This window comes from Astatotilapia calliptera, chromosome 19, assembly GCF_964374335.1.
Source record: "Astatotilapia calliptera chromosome 19, fAstCal68.1, whole genome shotgun sequence".
NCBI lineage: Eukaryota > Metazoa > Chordata > Actinopteri > Cichliformes > Cichlidae > Astatotilapia > Astatotilapia calliptera.
This window is the reverse complement of record NC_137440.1, coordinates 30894458-30913145: the sequence shown is the minus strand read 5'-3', so window position 1 is coordinate 30913145 and position 18688 is coordinate 30894458. Positions and strand designations below refer to the sequence as shown.

The following is an 18688-nucleotide window of genomic DNA, read 5'->3' as shown; positions in this document are numbered from 1 at the left end:
GGAATAATCAACATGAAAGCATGGATCATTGGTTCTGGTGGTGGTGGTGTAATGGTGTGAGGGATATTTTCTTGGCACATTTCTACTCCTGAGAACTGAGAGAAAAAAAATCTTTTAGTTGAACTTTTTTTGTGATTTGTTTGTCCACTACAGAGGACATAAATGAACAAGCTGGGTCTCAGGAGCATAAGCAGAGATCCCACCTGGGCTCATTAGTACCAAATAAGTCCACCAAAGTATTGTTGCTGATCATGTCCATCCCTTTATGACCACTGTGTATCTTCAGATGGCTGCATCCAGCAGGAAAATACTCTGTGTCACAAAGTTCTAATCATCTCAAACTGGTTTCTTCAACATGAAAATGAGATCACTGCACTTAAACTGACCAAAATCTCTGCTGAATGTTTCCAGGACCTTGTTAAATCTATGCCACAAATAATTAAGGCAGTTCTGAAGGCAAAAGGGGGCCCAAACCAGTACTAGCAAGGTACACCTAATGATCTGGTCAGTGAGAGTACATCACAATGCTTTCCATGTGTCACACAGATCATCTTATACATCTACAGTCTCTCCATGCCCACATAAAGGGTGAAGCTGGTATTATGGAAGCTTCGCTGCTTTGACCTCCCAGTTCTCAGTCCAGAGCTTCTTCAACGGCAGCTTGTAGGTCATCTTAAAGGAAGACAGCTGTGGGAAAAGTTCCGTGTTGAATTTCTGTTTAGTCCAATGTAACTGAGACTGAGAAATTGATGAGAGGTTTGACAGTGATGAGCATCCCGATATACAGTATGGCTGATTTCTGATGACATTCCTTCTTTTACAAAATACATTTATTATTTCCCCACACTGTCTCTGACATCAATTACCGAGACAAGTAAAACGAGACGAATCAAGTACGCCATCTGAAATATTTTGCTTTCTTAGTTAGCAGAGGCCCGTCATGTAAATGAAATAAATAACACACAAAAAGAGAAGGTGATAGAGAAAATAAAGTGGAAATATATATATCTGCATATCAAATTGCCTGGGCTTACTGAATAAAAAAAGTCCACAAAATCCCTTTAAGGCAAATGGATATTTGGAGAATGCTAAATCCCATGTAATACATTCACTGCACAATTCCTGGTCCTCTTGAATGTGTGTGAGGGGGATATAATGCATCCTGTGCTGAATGCAAGTGTGTGTTTTCTATATGTACATGTGTCAGTATGTGTGCGTGTGGTATGTAGGGAAACGAGACTGGACGTTTCAGCATTACTGTTGGAGGTTTAGAGTCAAGCCCTGGGGGAAAATGGGCAGAGAAGCCGGCACTCCAACATACTCAGTTTCCTGCCTCCCTAAGCCTAGACTCTGGGATCGCCGGGATGCATTTGTGTGGCTTGGCGGAGGCCACGAAGCCCGGCAAGCAGGTGCATTTGTACGATCCCTCTGTGTTTGTGCACTCCCCGTTCTGACACAAAGGCACTTTGTCGCTGATGTCCTCACACTCGTTTATGTCTGAGGAGAAAGGACACAGCATGAGTTAGTCAGCAGGGAGAATCCCAGAAGGAAAAGCTGCCTATCTGCTGCTGAGGGGTCACCTCAAAATTATAATTCTTCCCTTTCCCGTCCTTTCCATGTTAAACTCCAACAAATTTGAGTTCTGTTCTAACTTTTCATCGTGATAAATGATCACATCAGAAACTATGATTTAAACACATGAAAATACTTTTGATAATTACTTGTTTTTCAAGAAAATAAATCAAACAGCTAATAGTTCTCAAATGTGAGGATTAGGTGCTTGCCTTTCTCTTGAAGTATTGTTCGACTCACATCATACAGTACACAAATCAGTGAATGCATCAGGGGTAATTTGGGGTTCAGCTTCCTGCCAAGGACACTCGATATGTGGACTGGAGGAGGTGGGGATCAAACCACCAACCTTCTGATAAGTGGACAGCTCATCCTATCTCCTCAGCCGTAGCTGCTCAACAAGTGACCAACACAAGTGTTTTAATTACTTTCACAAAGGTTTGCTGTTGGAGTTACTTTCCCTCAACACGATAAACGTGTTGCATAGAATCTCATATATCTTTAATCAAACATGCCGTCATGTTGCGTGTCAGCTGGACAGGATCTGCACTCGATTTCCCAGCCATCTTGAGAGCCGGACTTCTAAGAATGATGGTAAAATTAACAATCCACTGGATTGTGTTTCCTTTTGGCCTTCAACAGGTTGTTCTTTCTCTTTTCCAGCATGGGAGGTCTGATTGTCATTTCATAGCAGTCAATCTCAAATGACCCTCTTTGTGTTTATGTCATGTTCTGCTGGGGAAACGCTAGCGGTGAGATTTATAAAAGGAGGCAGGGCATGAGTTGCATAGCTCCCACATGTTTCCACGGTTTTCAATGACTTTTCTTGGGAAAACTGGCTAACCTTGAAGTCGATAAGCCTGTAGCGGACACAATCTTGCAATCATAGAATTTCATTACTAAAAGACAGACTCTGTTTTCTTACAAAACAAACAAAGTACATTTATAAAAAATATCTCATGTAACACACAAGTGGCTAAGATTCAAGGCCTCCTTGCTCTTGGCAGTGTACAACCAGGGAATGTCAAACCAAAGGGTAACACACGATGGTTTTGTGGAGTACACGGCTTTCATTAGTTTCCCATAAAACATAAGTTAATGCAAGGTTGTTAAATTTAAAGCTTCTCCTTGAGGGCAAAGATTTACTGCATGAAGAGTTAACCTACTGGCTCCAGAAGTTTGAAACATGAAAGCAGAGTTCACTGTGGTTTGTTTTCAAGATTCAGCACCATATTTTTAAATGAGATATGATGTTATATGAAGTGACTGATTCTCCTATTGATCCAAGGAAGCCCCTGAACATTCTTTATTAGGAAAACATGATCTAAATGTGGGCAGCCTACTGAGAAGGCCCCTAAAGATGCTGCAGGAAAAACCCACCTATACAGGCCATCTTGTCTAGATCAAGTTCATAACCGTCTAAGCAGTCGCAGGTGTAGCCCTCTCGCACTCGAACGCAGCGACCGTTTTCACACCCATTCAGGATTCCACATTCCTCCGCCCGGAGACCTTCAAAACCTTCATAGCGTTCTGATTGGACAAATATACAGACAGACATGATATTGTTGCAACATTTATTTAAAGAAAATATTTTCAAACTCTCATAATGCTAGATGTCAGTTGACCTGTTAGGACATCCAGTCCACTAATGGGTCATTTGATATCCTCGTTCACAAAACTAATATAAAATATTCTGGCTTATACGTTGCTGTACAAAAGTTTTGAGCCACCCGTCATTTCTTTACATCCTAGTTCTAAGGAGCCAGACTTATCTTGTACTTGAGCTACAGTTTTCCAGGCTTTTAAAGGTCTTTCAAAGATTTTCTTTGGACATTGGCTGCTTTTTCACTCATTTTCACCCCAGTCCTTAACCATTTTCTCAGCAATGTTTAAGCCATTTAACACTGATCCATCGATCATTCAAGATTAAAAAAGCACCAAACTTGAGGGATGAACTAGTGTTGTGTCTACACTTAAGAGACAACTTAGCAAAGAACCAATTTTAGGTCATTTCTTCAGCCATTTTGCTACTATTAACCCTTTCAACAACACATCATTTGCTCTAATTTCTGTTATTGAATCTGCATAAAATTTTAAATATAATGATGTTTGACAGCATAAAATTGTATTGTAATTGCACCAACAAGGTGACTTACAAAGAGCTATTAGATGAAAAACTGACATGTATTGGAATGGTGTGCGGTGTGTCTTTAAAACAAAAAAATGATCTACAGCAGATGAAGAGTGTTTGTAAGCTACGTCTTTAAGAAACTGGACAAATTTCTCAATGAAGCCTTATCAGGAAAGGTCTCATTCAAAGGGTGGCTATCAAAAGGCCATTCTTAAGGAAGGGAAAGAAGGAGAAATGTCTGAAGTATCCAAAATGACACAGTGATTGGGCTGATAATCAGAGATAACAGGTCTTATGGAGTAAAGAATCCAAATGAGAAATTTTGGGTTCAACTTGTCAAAATGTACAAAGGAGATGACAGTAGAGAGGTACAGCAGTGAGTGTCTACAGGCATCTGTGATCATCTTGGGATCTTGTCACAACTGTTAGAATTATGAACAATAGATCAGATTTGATCCACCATGCAATACTATCTGGTTTGACACTATCTCTACTTTCAAGATCAGGCTTCAAACTTTCCTTTTTGCTAAAGCATATAGTTAGGGCTGGACCAGGTGATCCTAAATCCTCCCTTAGTTATGATGCAATAGACGTAGGCTGCCGGGGGATTCCCATGATGCATTGAGTTTTTCCTTTCCAGTCACCTTTCTCACTCACTATGTGTTAACAGACCTCTCTGCACTGAATCATATCTGTTATTAACCTCTGTCTCTCTTCCACAGCATGTCTTTATCCTGTCTTCCTTCTCTCACCCCAACCGGTCGCAGCAGATGGCCCCGCCCCTCCCTGAGCCTGGTTCTGCCGGAGGTTTCTTCCTGTTAAAAGGGAGTTTTTCCTTCCCACTGTCGCCAAAGTGCTTGCTCATAGGGGGTCATATGATTGTTGGGTTTTTCTCTGTATCTATGAAGCGCCTTGAGGCGACTTTTGTTGTGATTTGGCGCTATATAAATAAAATTGAATTGAATTGGAAACAGCTTCATTCTTAAGCATGACAATAATCCTAAACACACTGCCAATACAGTAAAAACATACCTGGATAGAAAAACACAGAATGGAATACTGTCAGTCATTGATCTCCCCAGAGCCAAGAGCTCAACATTATTGAAGCGGTGTGGGATCACCAAAGAAGAGCTTTGAATGTCCTTCAAAAAGCCTGGAGAACTATTCCTGAAGACTACTTAAGCAATTACAGGAAGCTGCCTAAGAGAGTTCAGGCTGCGTTCAAGAATAGAGGTGCACATACTAAATACTGACTTTCAGGCTTGTTAGAAGTGTACAAGCTGCTAAGTTTCTCCCTAATATGCTATATATCCATGTATGTTTGCACAATTTAATAAACTGATGTACTGATTTCCTAGCAAAACATAAAGAAAGCAGGGTGTGGCTCAAGACTTTTGCACAGTACTGTAGCTGCTGTATATATTAAAGCTACTTTGAATCCCAGGTAGGTATATTTGCCTATACCTGATAAGCTTATGAAATATTATGTTAAACTACTAAAACAGAACACAACTGCATGCATATAGTCACCAGCATATGGATCCACTCGCTGCGGCTGGTACTCTCTCGGCTGCACACTGGGCACACGGACGGGGACGTGGAGGGGTGGCTGTTGAATGCCGTAGTAGTTCTCACCTTCAGAAATATCATAGGGTCCACCAGCACCGCCGTAATGATCCCAGTATGGAGGGCCAAAATGTTCTGCAGGGTCATCTATCCCCTCAACACCGTACTCATATCCTATTCGCTCTCGCAGACTATCTGAACTTCCTCTTACGTTGCACATTACTGCATAGTCAGCTGTACACAGCAGCAAACAAGGGATAGAAATGATCATTTACTTTTGAAATCAAATGGAAAATTACAAAATCATTACTGTATGAATACGCTATGCTATGAACATGGTACATAGATTCATTATGAAACTAAAAAATCACTATCTTATCTGATTCCTGCTTCTCACCAGAGTCTTTCCTGGGACAGAGGGCACAGTGTTCACTCCAGGCAACACCGTGCAGGCAGCAACACTCAGTGTATGTAGTTCTGCGATCTGATAGCGGTTTGGCACACATGTTGTCACCCTCGAGTTGCTGCCAGCAAATATCCACGTGCACGTCATCTTCTGAGTCCACAACTTCTGGGATGTACAATGAGAAGGGTTTAAGAGAAAAAATAAGAGAATCAGAAAAATATCACTTTAAGAGTCAGCTAACCAAGTTATACTTTTTCTTTGAATATCCAAGAAGAATAAATTGTCAAAAAAAAAAAATAGAATCGGTTTGTGTGTGTGTGTCACACCCTCTGTGGTGTTGAGATCAATGCAGCGTCGCCGTGTGCTGTCGAGAACCAACGGAGGACTGCAGAAACAGTTGAATGACCCGGCCGTGTTCACACACACCCCGTTCTCGCAGACATTTCCAAATGCACACTCATCATAATCTTAAAAAAATTAGTGCAAAGAGACTCAGACGTCACCAAAATCATTGCATTTTAGCACATTAGCATGGTAATACAAAGCAGACCACGAATGAGACCATACATTTATACATACACCATACATAATAGGTAATAAAAAAAAGACTTTCTTACCCACACACTCAAGCCGGATGTTATCGTAGAAGAAGCCGGAGCGACAGTAGCAAGTATACGTAGAAAAGAGATTTGAACACTGCCCATTCTTACAGATGTCGGGCCCAAAAATCTCACATTCATTTGCATCTAAGGGGCAAAGACAGAGAGAGCTGCGTCATGTGCGTCACGTTGCGATGTGTGAGCTGAAAAAGTTTCAAATCCTGACCCTGTGCTAGAACTGTCATTCGCTTCTTTTTTTAAAAGCTGCAATTACAGTAAATACTCAGGTATAGAGGCACGTTTACCATGAGGCCGGTCCATCTGGCTTTAAAAGTTGCTGCAGGTGAAAATAAAACATTTCACCTTTTTGTGCCATTAAAAATGCTGTTGACAGCCAGTCCTAACCCCTGATGCACTTATTGTATACATTTGAAAATCCTGACTTCCTTCTCAAGTTATTGCACAAGATTTTCAGAAAACCTGACCCTGTGACCCTGACTCCGAGGTCAAGGTTACTAATATTAACTAACTAAGGTGACATCTTTTTTAGAGATTTTCAGAATACTTGACTCAAGGCCTCCATTATTTAACCTGGTGTCTTTCTCGAGTTATCACATTTGCAAACTTGGGAGTCCATGCTGCATGCCCAACCCCAGTGTGAGAACAAAACCCCATCGTGCTTTAACGGCTGAGGGGTTAAAACAGGGAAAATCTACAAAACGAGGTAGCATTTACAAGCGAAGAGTGTGTACCTATGTAAGCCCGTTGCTCATCTCCAAAACTTTGTACAGAGGAAACAGGCAAGGGTAGTAATCCACTGCCGTAAGGGCACAGCTGTTTGTAATCATCTGAAAAACAAAGACAAGCAGATTAACAAAACACAGAAAAACGCTGTTCTAATATTACAATATGTTCACTTTATTCCGATAATAAAGCTCTTGTTGTACCACTTCCTTGGACGGGACAGGCGTGGATTTCACAGTTGTCGCCCCAGCCTGCTCCAGCCGTGCAGCAGCACTCCTGCTTGGTGGTGTTGTGAGACAAGACGTTGTCGCAGAAGTTTGCGTCATTCAGATTATAATAGCACTCCCTCCTCTCCTCTGCCGAAGTGGGGAATGCAGGAATGGGTTTGGTGTCCCTCTCAGCTGTAGGTGAACAAAGAATAAAGCAGGTGAGGCGATGTCAGAGATCACGGTCGTGAAAGCATCTGTGGATTTAGTCACGGTCTGGTGTTTGAGGAAGGAAAAATGCTCTCTGATACAGCTTTTTGAAGTCATACCTCACTACACAGACGAGCTCTCCAGGAAGCTAAAGTTACAATAAATCCTAACCTTGAGGTGCACATCATCACACCGTAACAGCGTCAAAGGGCCTCCGCTCTTTCATCCGTCCACATCCCTTCAGCAGGTAGTGCATTACCCTCGCCTGCCACTGCTGAGCCTGCTCATTTGTCCAAAGGCATGGGCTCAGGCATTTCACCGTTAAGCTGCTGGCTTAGCCAAATGGAAACACTGGCATGTGAGTCAACACACCATTCAGTCTCACATGATTGATTAACACACGTCGAAAGCAAACAGTGGAATGTGGCAGAAAGGTACACAAAGGCATAACTGGGGTTTAGAGCCCAGGCAGAAGAAAAAACATCCCCGCTGAGGGCACGTAGCTTAATAATGTAAATACCCCCAATTTGTGTACACATGTGCCTATCAAACTGGGAATGTGATGATATTTCCATGACTCAAAAGGCTTTAGTCATCCTGAAATTACACTGCATTACATATCTTTAACCTCTGCACTTTCCGATTATTTTAGCACAAGAGCACAGAGCAATGTGTCTTTAGCTCTAATTGCTAATAGCTACACCTTATCCCTGTTTGTCTTGGTGGGGAAATGGGTTTACGGTAACTAAGGCCCCAGGGCATTTGCTTGGCTCCGATCGAGAAGTTACTTCATCGTTTGTCTGGCGGATTAGGCTGATACAAATTTTTGCGGGAAACCCACCCAACCATAACCCCAGCCTGTAAAGAAAAAAAAAAGGAAACACGCAGGTCAAAAGATACTCTAAGAGATGTGGAGTAAGCCATGTCCACCTAGTCGCCCTTGTTTGGATAATGAGAGACGGCTCATTAAATCAGGGAAAACTTCGTCTCCCAATGACGGGATTGAGTTCTAGTCCTGCTCTATTACCCATGGAACGGCACTGGCTGGTGCGGGGATCAAATTCCTCATTGTCGTTGGGGCAGATGCACAGGAAGCTGCCATCGAAGTTCTCACACAGGGCCTCCCCACACAGCGCCAAGCTCATCTCGCACTCATTCACGTCTGAGAAAAGCAGGAGAGGAAGCTTTAGGTCAGTAAAGGATCGGGAACATGCACACGGTTGTCAGAAGAGTACTTGATATTCAAATGAAAGAAAAGTCCTTCATGCATTTCTTTATAAAACTATCTTACATCTATTCTTACATCTATCTATCTTAAGAAAGATTTGACTTTTTACAAATAGATGATAAATGTAAATTTTTATTGTTTAATAACCAGCCAATAAATTCTCAGCTGGAGGATGTAGTTTTTACCATGAGTGTTAACAGTATATGTGTTAGAAAGTCTTTCATTTGCAGATTTGTACACAAAAGATGTACTTTTAAGATTTAGACTATGAGAGTGCATACGTGGAAGTGGTTCAGAATGACTATTAACAGTTAGTTTCATAATTTTTTGGACAAAGATACAATTTTTGTAGTTTTGTCTCAGTATACCGCTGCAGTGTTTAAAGCAAACAGTTAAGATGTGACTGAAGGTCCAACTTTAACTGAAGAAGTTTAACAAAACTGCTGCATCGATTGTTTAGGAATTACACCCATTTTTATGCACAGTCCCTCATTTTCAGAGGCTCAAAAGTAATTGGACAATTGACAAGCAGGTTCATGTCCAGGAGAGGCCTGCTCCATTCTTATTCCATGAAAAATGAAGCAGACATAATCGCTGAAACTGATGCAGGGTGTTTAAATATGAATATGACGCCACCAATAGGCAAAAACAAAAACTTTAGGAGTCGGCGAATCGTCAAACTGGGGCATTTTTAAAAAGAATGAATGCACTGACCAGCTCAGCAACACCAAAAGCGCTGAAAGATCACAGAAGACAACTAAAGTAAATCATGTCAAAATTACTTACATATCTAATAATTTAAAAAAACAAACACTTTATAGCATCTAACTGATGTTGTGAAGCAGCAGGATAAATGAAGTGTACAAATCTACACTCTCTGCCCAGATTCAGCCGAACGCTGCAAAAGTAATCAGACAGCTCTTCACAGCGTTGAATGAATTCCAAACCATACTGCGAGAGTTTTTCAAGGGAAAGAAATAGGATATTCTTCATGGCCAAGTCAGTCTCAGTCCAACAGAGCATGCTTTTTAGTTGCTGAAGACAAAACTGTAGGCAGAGACACCCACAAACAAGCAGCAGCTTAAAGTGGCTGCAGTAAAGAACTAGGAGAGCATCTCCGGGGAGGAAACACAGCATTTGGGCCTTGGGTTCTAAACCTCAGGAAGTCAAGACAGCATCTGTATTAAAAAATATATATCATATTTAAGATTTAGGTTTTGGAGCCTCTGAAAATGGGGTACTGCGTATAAAAACGAGTGTATTTCCTAAACAGTTCATAGACTATCTTTATAAAACTCCTTATGCTTAAACTGCATCTTTGTTTGTCTGATTTAACATCCACCATGGAGGTGTACAGAGTATGCCTCTGTACACCTCCATGGTGGATGTTACTACTTTGACCAACGTTTTATGGATTGTATTGGAATATATTTCAACATAGTGTATTTAATTTTGAAAAACACATTTATATGAACAGGCTAGTTTAGCTTGTCTACAGCGGATACTTTCTGGACAGCAGTAACACACCGACACATCTGGTCATATCTCCCGGAGGGTTGGTGTAGCCTCGGTCACACTGGCAGCGGAATGAGCCGTCTGTGTTCTCACAGAAGCCGTTGCTCCCACAGATGGTTTCGTTGTCACATTCATCAATATCTGCAAGGCGAGAGCAGGCAGAGAGGTGAGCGCAGCGTTAATATTTACAGTGTCATTCTGCACAACAGACTCTCGGACTGCCTCCGTAAACACTACGCCGCTTTCTCCAAAATAAACACCACTACCATTCTGACCGTACAATAACAAGAGAAATCACTGCCATCATAACATGTCAGGGACAGTGTACAGATTAGACAATTCGTTAAGAAGCTTTTCAAACTTTGCTCCTCATGGATTGATTCATGGGGACTCGCTCTCTCTCTCTGCATGGACACAGTGTAAAGTGAGCGTGATGTGGGTCTGGAAAGCTGCGGGTGAATGTTCTTTAGTTGTGTCAGCCGAGTGGGAAGTGACAGAGGAGTCCGCAGCATCCAGCCAACATTCAGTACTCACCAAGACTTTACAAGCAGCTGGAGAGTTCAGATCTGGCATTAAGAGCAGCTCTCTGGCATGAACCACTTTCCAATCTAATCAATGAATGTACTGAAAAACAGGCTCTTACTATGAAAGGACTGAGAGCATAGGGGGACTTTGTGGGGGCCTGAAATGGAAGTTAGGAATCTGGCGGGTCTGCAGTAGTTTCTTGTTTGCAAGGCATTAAATCATAAAACATGGTTGATAAAATCACAAGAGAAACTATATGCTTTATGTCAGTTCGGCTTGTCGAAACTGTTAACAGCGGACCTCGTAACCGCACTGACTCCCCCTACCAGTTGCTGTTTGAAAGGTAACATTTGTTTGCAATTTCTAACATACATGATTTAGTATTTCTTGGCATCGCCAGCATAGCAGAAGCCAAAGACTGATGCTGCAGGGAGGGGGGTAAAGCTGATTATAATTGTTTTAAAAACACTCACAGTGCTTAATGGTCACACTTTAGTGACATGAAATTATTCTCTGGTCAGTTTCCCTCCTTCTTGGGTTGCTGGAATATAAATTCAGGTAACTTGATCAACAATTTGGATAAAGTAAAAGTGACAAACACAGCCAGAAGTTAAGTGCTTGTACTTTTTCTGCAAGGCACCAAGTTAAAAACATTACAACAGGCAGGCCTCACAACTGATATGAATTGTACAGATGAAATTAAAGAATACTACTTTACTGTGTCTGTTTTATTGTAAGCGTAATTTGATTTTGTTAATATTTTCTTTTTAACTTTCATAACCTTCCATGGAAACTATTAGTTTCCATGACTAATAGTAACTCCACTGGAGTGATAATAGGTTTTGGAAAAAACAAAACAAAACTTGAAATTAAAAAACATTCTGAACATGGAAAAAATCACGACATCTTGAATATTTAAATGATTTTTGATCCGTTCCACTAAAAACTCTCATACATCTGCCTCTAACTGTAATAAAGACAAGATGTTAAGACCAGTGGTACCTTAAACTTTCGTGACAATATGATTTATGGTGTAAAAAGCGCCATCATTCACATGTTGTCTAACCCTGTTCTATTTTGCCTATGAGGACTAATACAGGCCGCTTCAGCTGAAAAAAAAAAGGGGGGAAGAAAGTGGGACAGAGAAACCGCAATCCATCTGATTTGAACAGCACGCTTGGCCAGGGCCCCGTCCTCTCCTCCAACGCAGAAATCTCCTTTCTCAGGCTCATTGGGGGAACTAATCCTCTACCAGTGTTTCTGTCCTGACTTGGACATTTCTCTAACATGCCTCTGGGGTCAGAGACAGGGTCTCCCACCAGCTAATAAAACTGTGGAGACAAAATTGCCTTTGTCATTTGTAAAATGTTTCCCTGGAAGGGCTGAGGAGGACTGAAATTGCTAGAATAGACTTGTGGGCTCAAATGGACGGACACATACTAAGAACCGCCAACTTACTGGATGTGCTTTTGAATACTTTAAGGAATTGCACACAATTGAAAATTTTTTAGGGAATAACATCTCAAAGGCCTAGTTAGCCATGTTTCTCTATTAAAGGGGGGGAAGTATTGTATACCAAGGTTTAAGGAACATTTTTCTCAAGTGTGAAGAGCTTAAGTGGAGTTAGGAATGTTGGAATTGACAGCAGAGACCAGCTGGGAGGTCCGGGGAGGGAAGTCGATGAAAGCTCTCTGCTAATATGTGAAATAATCAGTGTCTGAAGGCAGATTTTCATTCGTGTGTGACATGGAAGAAAATCTGTTGCAAACCACATGTTGGCATGAGATGCACTCAAAGTATCATATCTGAGAGGAACAAGAAAATCTGGACCAAAACAAAAACTGGAATTTAGTCATTGCTGTGCCCGTCTTTTTGCAGTGTTTGAGTGATAGCATTACTTGACCAGCCATTTAGGTCTGTCAACCACAGACAGTCAGGCTGATAATTGCAGCACTAATGATTTGTGGGAAAAAATGAATATTACAGCATGAGATAACTCCACCAAGAGCGAGTCTCACACTAGCACGACATGGGGTTGCCTTTCTTAGTCTTTCCATGCGATCATCAGTTACGTCAGGACACATGCAGCGCTGTAATTTGCCTGGGGGGAAGAAGTGAGGCAGGAAAGCTGAGATGAAGGGGCAGCACGGGCCCAAAAACAACCTACTCTAACGGCCTGACCCGGGAGGACATGCTTCCTGGATCCGGTGATGGTGGATTTGGGTGTGGAGGAGTGTTAAAAACTGGTCTCTGTGCCATGTGTTAATCTGAAGCACATGGCGGAAGGCAAAGAGAATACAGGGATACATCAATGACTGTTGACTCACCCCGCCACAGTCCACACTTCTCCGTTGTTCTTCGGGCAACCCCTTGTCTGATTGGACCCATATGCAGAGGTTATTTCACACATGATCGGTTAAGGATAAGGTGAGGTATTTGCCTTCAGGGAAGCATGTTTGCGGGCTTTATCAGATATTACATCAACAACCGGTCCTGGGTTAACTACACTGATGACCAACCTGCGGTGTGACCAGTGTACATCTTAAAAAGAAAGTACAACTGCACGAGGAGTCACACACATGTTAAAGTCTTCAGATTTCTATACATTTACAGGGGTGGGAGGCTGGCAAGAGTGAGACCGCAGACAATTTCCGCCCTTGGGTAAAAGCCTTATTAAAGACGAGGCATAGCTCGGGGGAATTTACGAGCGTGATGGTGAATTAAAGCTAAAAACAATGATGTGCAGCACGCATACACACACGCGTCCAAACACTTATGTACGGCATCGTGTTAGATTTGAGCGTAGACCTTATAGCACAGTTGCGGTGGCATTTGCTGTGGCAAAAAAAAGCCCCTCTGTTTTTCCCTTTTTGTGTCACGGCCTCTAAATCTAAATGAGCGCAGGGAGCAGAGCCAACGACAACCGCTGCCTCTTTCAAAGGCGGGTGAGTAAAAATAAAGCAATACCCCCTCGCAGAAACTGCAAATTACCACGTCTGGTCTCTTCTTGAATATTTGATGATTTTCTTTTTGCAAGCCACCAAAAAATGCCCAGGAGTAATTGGCCTCCATCCTTGGGCTTTTTTTAAACATTTTTTTATTGAGGTGACGGCAGCATCTCCCAAAACTTCCATTCGCGAGGTGAAACAAGCCACTATTGTGTGTAACGCTGAGTGATTTTAAACGTAAGAGGGCTTGGTTCTCAAACCGGGGCTGTGAGTCAACGCTGAGCTGTGCGAGTGTTTGTTGTAGCATCTAGTGAAAACAGCATCACAACATAGCAACAGGAGAAAAATGGTCAAGCACCCACAGAGATGAGATAAATAGAGTTTTGTGGAACTATAAAAGAAGATTTTGTAATCAGGCCACATCTCAGGACTCCTCAGGAGCATGTCAGACATGTTAGCAACTGGGTGAGTGGCTCAGAAGTGGAATCGGACTAAGAGGTCCAAACCCAGGCAGCTCTGTGTGGAGTCTCCACATGTCTGTATGAGCTTTCTCCTGGAGATTGGGTGTCTGCTAAATTCCAGCACAACTCCTTCAAAAGACACTTTCAGCATCAAGAATTTCACGGTTTTGGGCAAATAAAGGTATAAAAGGGATCATCACACTAGAGGCAACTAAAGGGCACATGGGGTGATTTAAATAAAATGCATATATCATGGCAGGCAAAGTCCTTAAGCCCTAATGAACAGCAAGCAATGATGAAAATCTAACCTGTGTGAGCTGCTTAGCAGTGTTTTGTCTCTGAAGTCAAAAGAGCAGAGGTGAGCAGCTGGCTTCAATCAAGTCTTGTTGAACTAAAGGCCTCTGCACTCTTTAGCCGGTGCCAGACAGACAAGATCATAAAGTGCAGTGAGGAGGCAGCCACACATAGCCAGGATCAGTGTAGTAGACGAGGGGTGGTGGGCAGATCTACGATCTGTCACCGGTCAACACTGCCCGCAGCAGCATTTTCTCTCCAGAGCATCACTTGATAGTCTAATAAAAACTTTGGGTCATGAAAACATGTGAAGCCACACTCTGCCCTGAGTGCATCTCTGCAACCACCACAGTCTCTGGTTCTCTTTCTCCAACACAAACACACACGGGAGGATGCCAAAAAAAACCCAAAAATAACCCCACACTTAACCACAGACGTGCGCACACACACACACAGTCACGCTGACATGCACACGCAATCGGCCACAAACACCCACAGCTTCAATCTACGGTCCAACACATCATTCCATTCTGATGCTCTCAGTCTGCTTTCCCTTCTTCGCCTGTCACTCTCCAGTGACTGTTTGGATCCTCTCTAAACATGAGGAAAATATCTAGACCTTCTTTTTTTCTGGTCATAAACTCCATTTGTTGTTTTATGGTGCTATGAGAGTGACAAAGACAAGCAATACCACATTACAAAATAAAGAGCAAAAAAAAAATCCAATTTGTTGTGCAACAAACTTTGCAAATGTCTTGAGCCCAAGGTGTTCAGTCCTGCCAGGAAATACATAAGTCTTCGTGGACTCTGGAAGTCATGGACATGTGCCTGTTGTTGTTGGCTAGCTGTGTTCACAGATGTAGCGTGAGTACAAACCCATCCAGCCAATGCCAGGTGACTGTGGCTTCTCTACGAGGGTGGGGGGGACAAACAGTAAGCTGGCCTTGCCTGACTATCTCATCTTTCTTCTCTTAGAAGAACTGCAGCGATCAGGTTCTACTTTGGGACTCTGCCAGAGTGCCCCATTATCTTCTATCAGCTTCTGGCCTTACAATTGGCTTCCAATGACAGTGCGGTATTGTCTTCAAAGGGCCTCAATATTGGGCTATTTCTCATTATCTTCCATGGTGGCCTTTTGTGCAGGAAGACCCAGAGGTCTTGATAGCTTTTAACTTGCATCTGTCCCTATGTGTGCATGCCAACCTGATATGTGCGATGGGGTGAGAGACCTGTAGAGTGGTGTGGTGGTGGTGACTTGATTTGAATACTAAACTACAGCCATGGAGTAATGAAGTATTAGGTCATGCACAGTCTATAAATAGATCAACCCCCTTTCAATACAATTAAATTTGCTTACACACAAAAACAGGCTAAAAATGCCTGTTTAATTCTTTTTCTCCACATAATTGAGCGTGCTAGTCTTTTTAAGTACAGTGCAATTTTGAAAACTCACCACAGCCTGTGGCGAGTTCTCCCTCAAGGCCAGGCTGGCAACCCACAAAGCACCGGTAAGAGCCGATGGTGTTCTCGCAGCGCCAGGTGCCACAGACTGAGCTCCCAAACTCCTTGCACTCGTTCTGGTCTATAGAGAAGAAGAAAAGAGAGAGAGAGAGACAGATGTTTGTCAGTAACCGACAAACAGAGGCGCAAACGTAACCACATGTGCAATCAGACACAAATGCGCGCACCCCCGCACGCAAACTCGTATTCCCACCACTGCTCCTCTGCTCCCGGTGTAACGGCTGCAAAGCAGGAGTCGGCCAGGAGGCCTGTGGTGTAGCTGTCCTCAGTAAACGCAGCAGGCAAAGGGAATGGCCAAGAACAATATTATCACAGCAACCAAAGAACTTGTGAAGGAGCTAAAGGGAGACGTTCCAGAGGGAGAAACACCTCCTGCTCACAATGGGGTCATTCATGCTTCCCACTGGGGAGAGGGAGCTGAGGGCTCCAGCCATGTAATCCAGGCACCCCTCAGTCCCAAGACCACGGAGGAAAGCCTCTAAGCCAGGCTTGGACACTTTCACTGGAGCCTGACGTGCTATAGATAATCAATCATATCCAACTGTGCTATACTGCGTATGTTTGAGCCTTAATGTAGCGTGACAATCAAACAGCTAAAGCTGACATGTTGTTTTAGTCAGACAGATGAAACTTCTGGGCAGAGGTAGGGTCAATAACAACCGTGACAAACACAACTTGAAAACAAAAGGAAGTTTTAATCAGTCTTACCCTCACAGTCAGCCGTATCAGTGTTGAATTTGAAGCCGGCCTCGCACAAGCACAAGAACGAGCCCTCGCCGTTGATGCACTTTCCTCGGATGCACACATCATCCTTGCTGCATTCATCCACGTCTACGACGGACAAAAAGTGGGGAAAGAAAAGCAGACAAATTAGCGGAAAGTGCGGCTCAAGATCTTACAGATTGATTAACAGCAATTATCCGCACGGATCCTCCATCTTCAGCGAGTCCACGGGGAGCGCGGCTTCTTCTCGTATCAGAAAAAGAATGTGTAATCAAGCGCTCATCTGAACACTAGGCGTGCTGGCCATTTGGAGCGCTTCATGGTATACTTGCAAACAGGAAACAAAGCAGAAGAGAGATCTACCTCAGCTTTTCAGGCTGAGAACATTTCCCCCAGACTCGTTAAAATTAATAACGAATGCTCGATGCCTGATTAGCTGTAGATGGGTGGATAATTGCGGCATTACAGCATAGCTTATACAGTACTTGGACTTGTGGTGAAAGGTGAGGGAAAACGCAAGAAACCAGAGGAAATTCATCACTGAGGAAAATGCCTGCCTTCCTTTTCCAGTCTTTTGATAATCAGATGAATCTTACAGAGACGACAAGGTAAACACCCGATTGCAACGATAGGGAGGGAAAAAAAGCAGCACTCCAGACTTTAGGTAAATACATAAATATGCTGTGACTGGATAGCTTTGGAGTGTATTCAAATCCTTCAAAGTCTTATTGAAAGGAACAGGAAGGCCATGGCAGAAGTTGTTGATTTGGATTAAGCTGAGGTATGTTTCAGTCCGCTGTCAGTCTTTTATTGCTCATGCTGTTTTTTGCTGGTCTGGAAAGGCCAAGCGTCGTTTTGGCCCCACCTGACTGAACGTATCTTTCATTCCCATAACCTCACAAACCCTCGTCCTCCCTTCTTCGCGTCCTTCAGGCTCATGTCAGAAGGGGGCCTGGCTTTTATTGTGTCAGCACTGTACACACAATGGCAGACTGCAAGAAAATATATGACAACTGCTGATTTATAGGATAATTAGGGCCCAATATTTGTTGGGGCGAATAGCCAAAGTACCTGATCCATGTTGGGCAACTTGCTCAGTTTGTGATATCTGAAGCACTCCAAGGCCAAAAGAACGCCCCTGCACGAGGAGTGACCCTTGTCCTCTGCTGCAAGTAAATTCTGCCAACTCCATGACCATGCCAGCATCTCGCAGAGGCCAGCCTACCTGCTTCATATCATGACAGAACAGTTCACTGCCAGACATCTTTTACTTAACTCATCCTCCACCAGATTGCAAGACCCACCAGAAATAACACTGATCCAATTCTGACATCCTAGCCGGAGTTATTTCATGTATTGTTTTAGTAATTGCTCCAGATTCTTGTAAAGCCCTCCTTTAGCTGATGATCAGGCTACTACCAGTGGGTCACTGGGTGCGGCTGGAATAACATCAAACTGTCCAAGCTGAGGGAGGGTGAGCTGAGATAGTTGATGAAGCCATGGCCCATTACAGCCTGTGCACCCATGCCAGGTGTCCCAGGCTTGGCTTCAACTCCTAAGAGAGCATGGCGAGAACAGCCTGTCTGCACTCAATGAAAAAAGAAAGAAGAAGCAAGCCAATAATGTTACTGTAAATGACTTAAGCAATATTTGAAAAATCCATTATTACTTTATTAACAACTTGCTCCAATCCCTAGTCTACTCCACTTATTTACACAAAGCCCAAGAGAATCAAGATTTCCCACTGCTCTAAGCGTTCTAGCTCCAGTGCTATACTGCACCTTGGCAGCCGGGGCTTCCATCGGTGGTGGTATACCCATTAGGACAGATGCATAAGTAGGAGCCCTCAGTGTTCAGGCAGTCTCCTTCCCCACAGATCCCTCCAGCGGTTAAACACTCATTGATATCTGTCACAAACAAGCACAAATACACATAAGTACATTTACACAGCTGTGTCAATATCCCAACATGAGGTAAGCCACGAGAAACGACTAACCACTAATTTCATATTTTAGAGCTATAGTGCATTTGCATGTTTA

At 43.0% G+C, this 18688-nt stretch overlaps 1 protein-coding gene across 3 annotated transcripts in view; it reads right to left on the bottom strand.

Annotated features, from left to right (window-relative positions):
* Window positions 1–812: 812 nt before the first annotated feature.
* Window positions 813–18688, bottom strand: part of LOC113011632 (latent-transforming growth factor beta-binding protein 2) — an 87733-nt gene continuing 69857 nt past the window's right edge. The window contains exons 29-41 of one of the 3 annotated variants that reach the window (XM_026151207.2): window positions 18431–18556; window positions 16635–16757; window positions 15859–15987; window positions 10190–10318; window positions 8462–8596; window positions 7222–7419; window positions 7027–7122; window positions 6293–6421; window positions 6002–6142; window positions 5667–5840; window positions 5234–5503; window positions 2953–3102; window positions 813–1497 (exon numbers count right to left, since the gene is read on the bottom strand). In XM_026151207.2, the coding sequence (XP_026006992.2) occupies window positions 1322–1497; window positions 2953–3102; window positions 5234–5503; window positions 5667–5840; window positions 6002–6142; window positions 6293–6421; window positions 7027–7122; window positions 7222–7419; window positions 8462–8596; window positions 10190–10318; window positions 15859–15987; window positions 16635–16757; window positions 18431–18556 (1976 nt within the window). In that variant the 3' untranslated portion in view covers window positions 813–1321. The remainder of the gene's footprint in view (window positions 1498–2952; window positions 3103–5233; window positions 5504–5666; window positions 5841–6001; window positions 6143–6292; window positions 6422–7026; window positions 7123–7221; window positions 7420–8461; window positions 8597–10189; window positions 10319–15858; window positions 15988–16634; window positions 16758–18430; window positions 18557–18688) is intronic. The other 2 variants (XM_026151208.2, XM_080294015.1) reach the window with 2 other exon arrangements.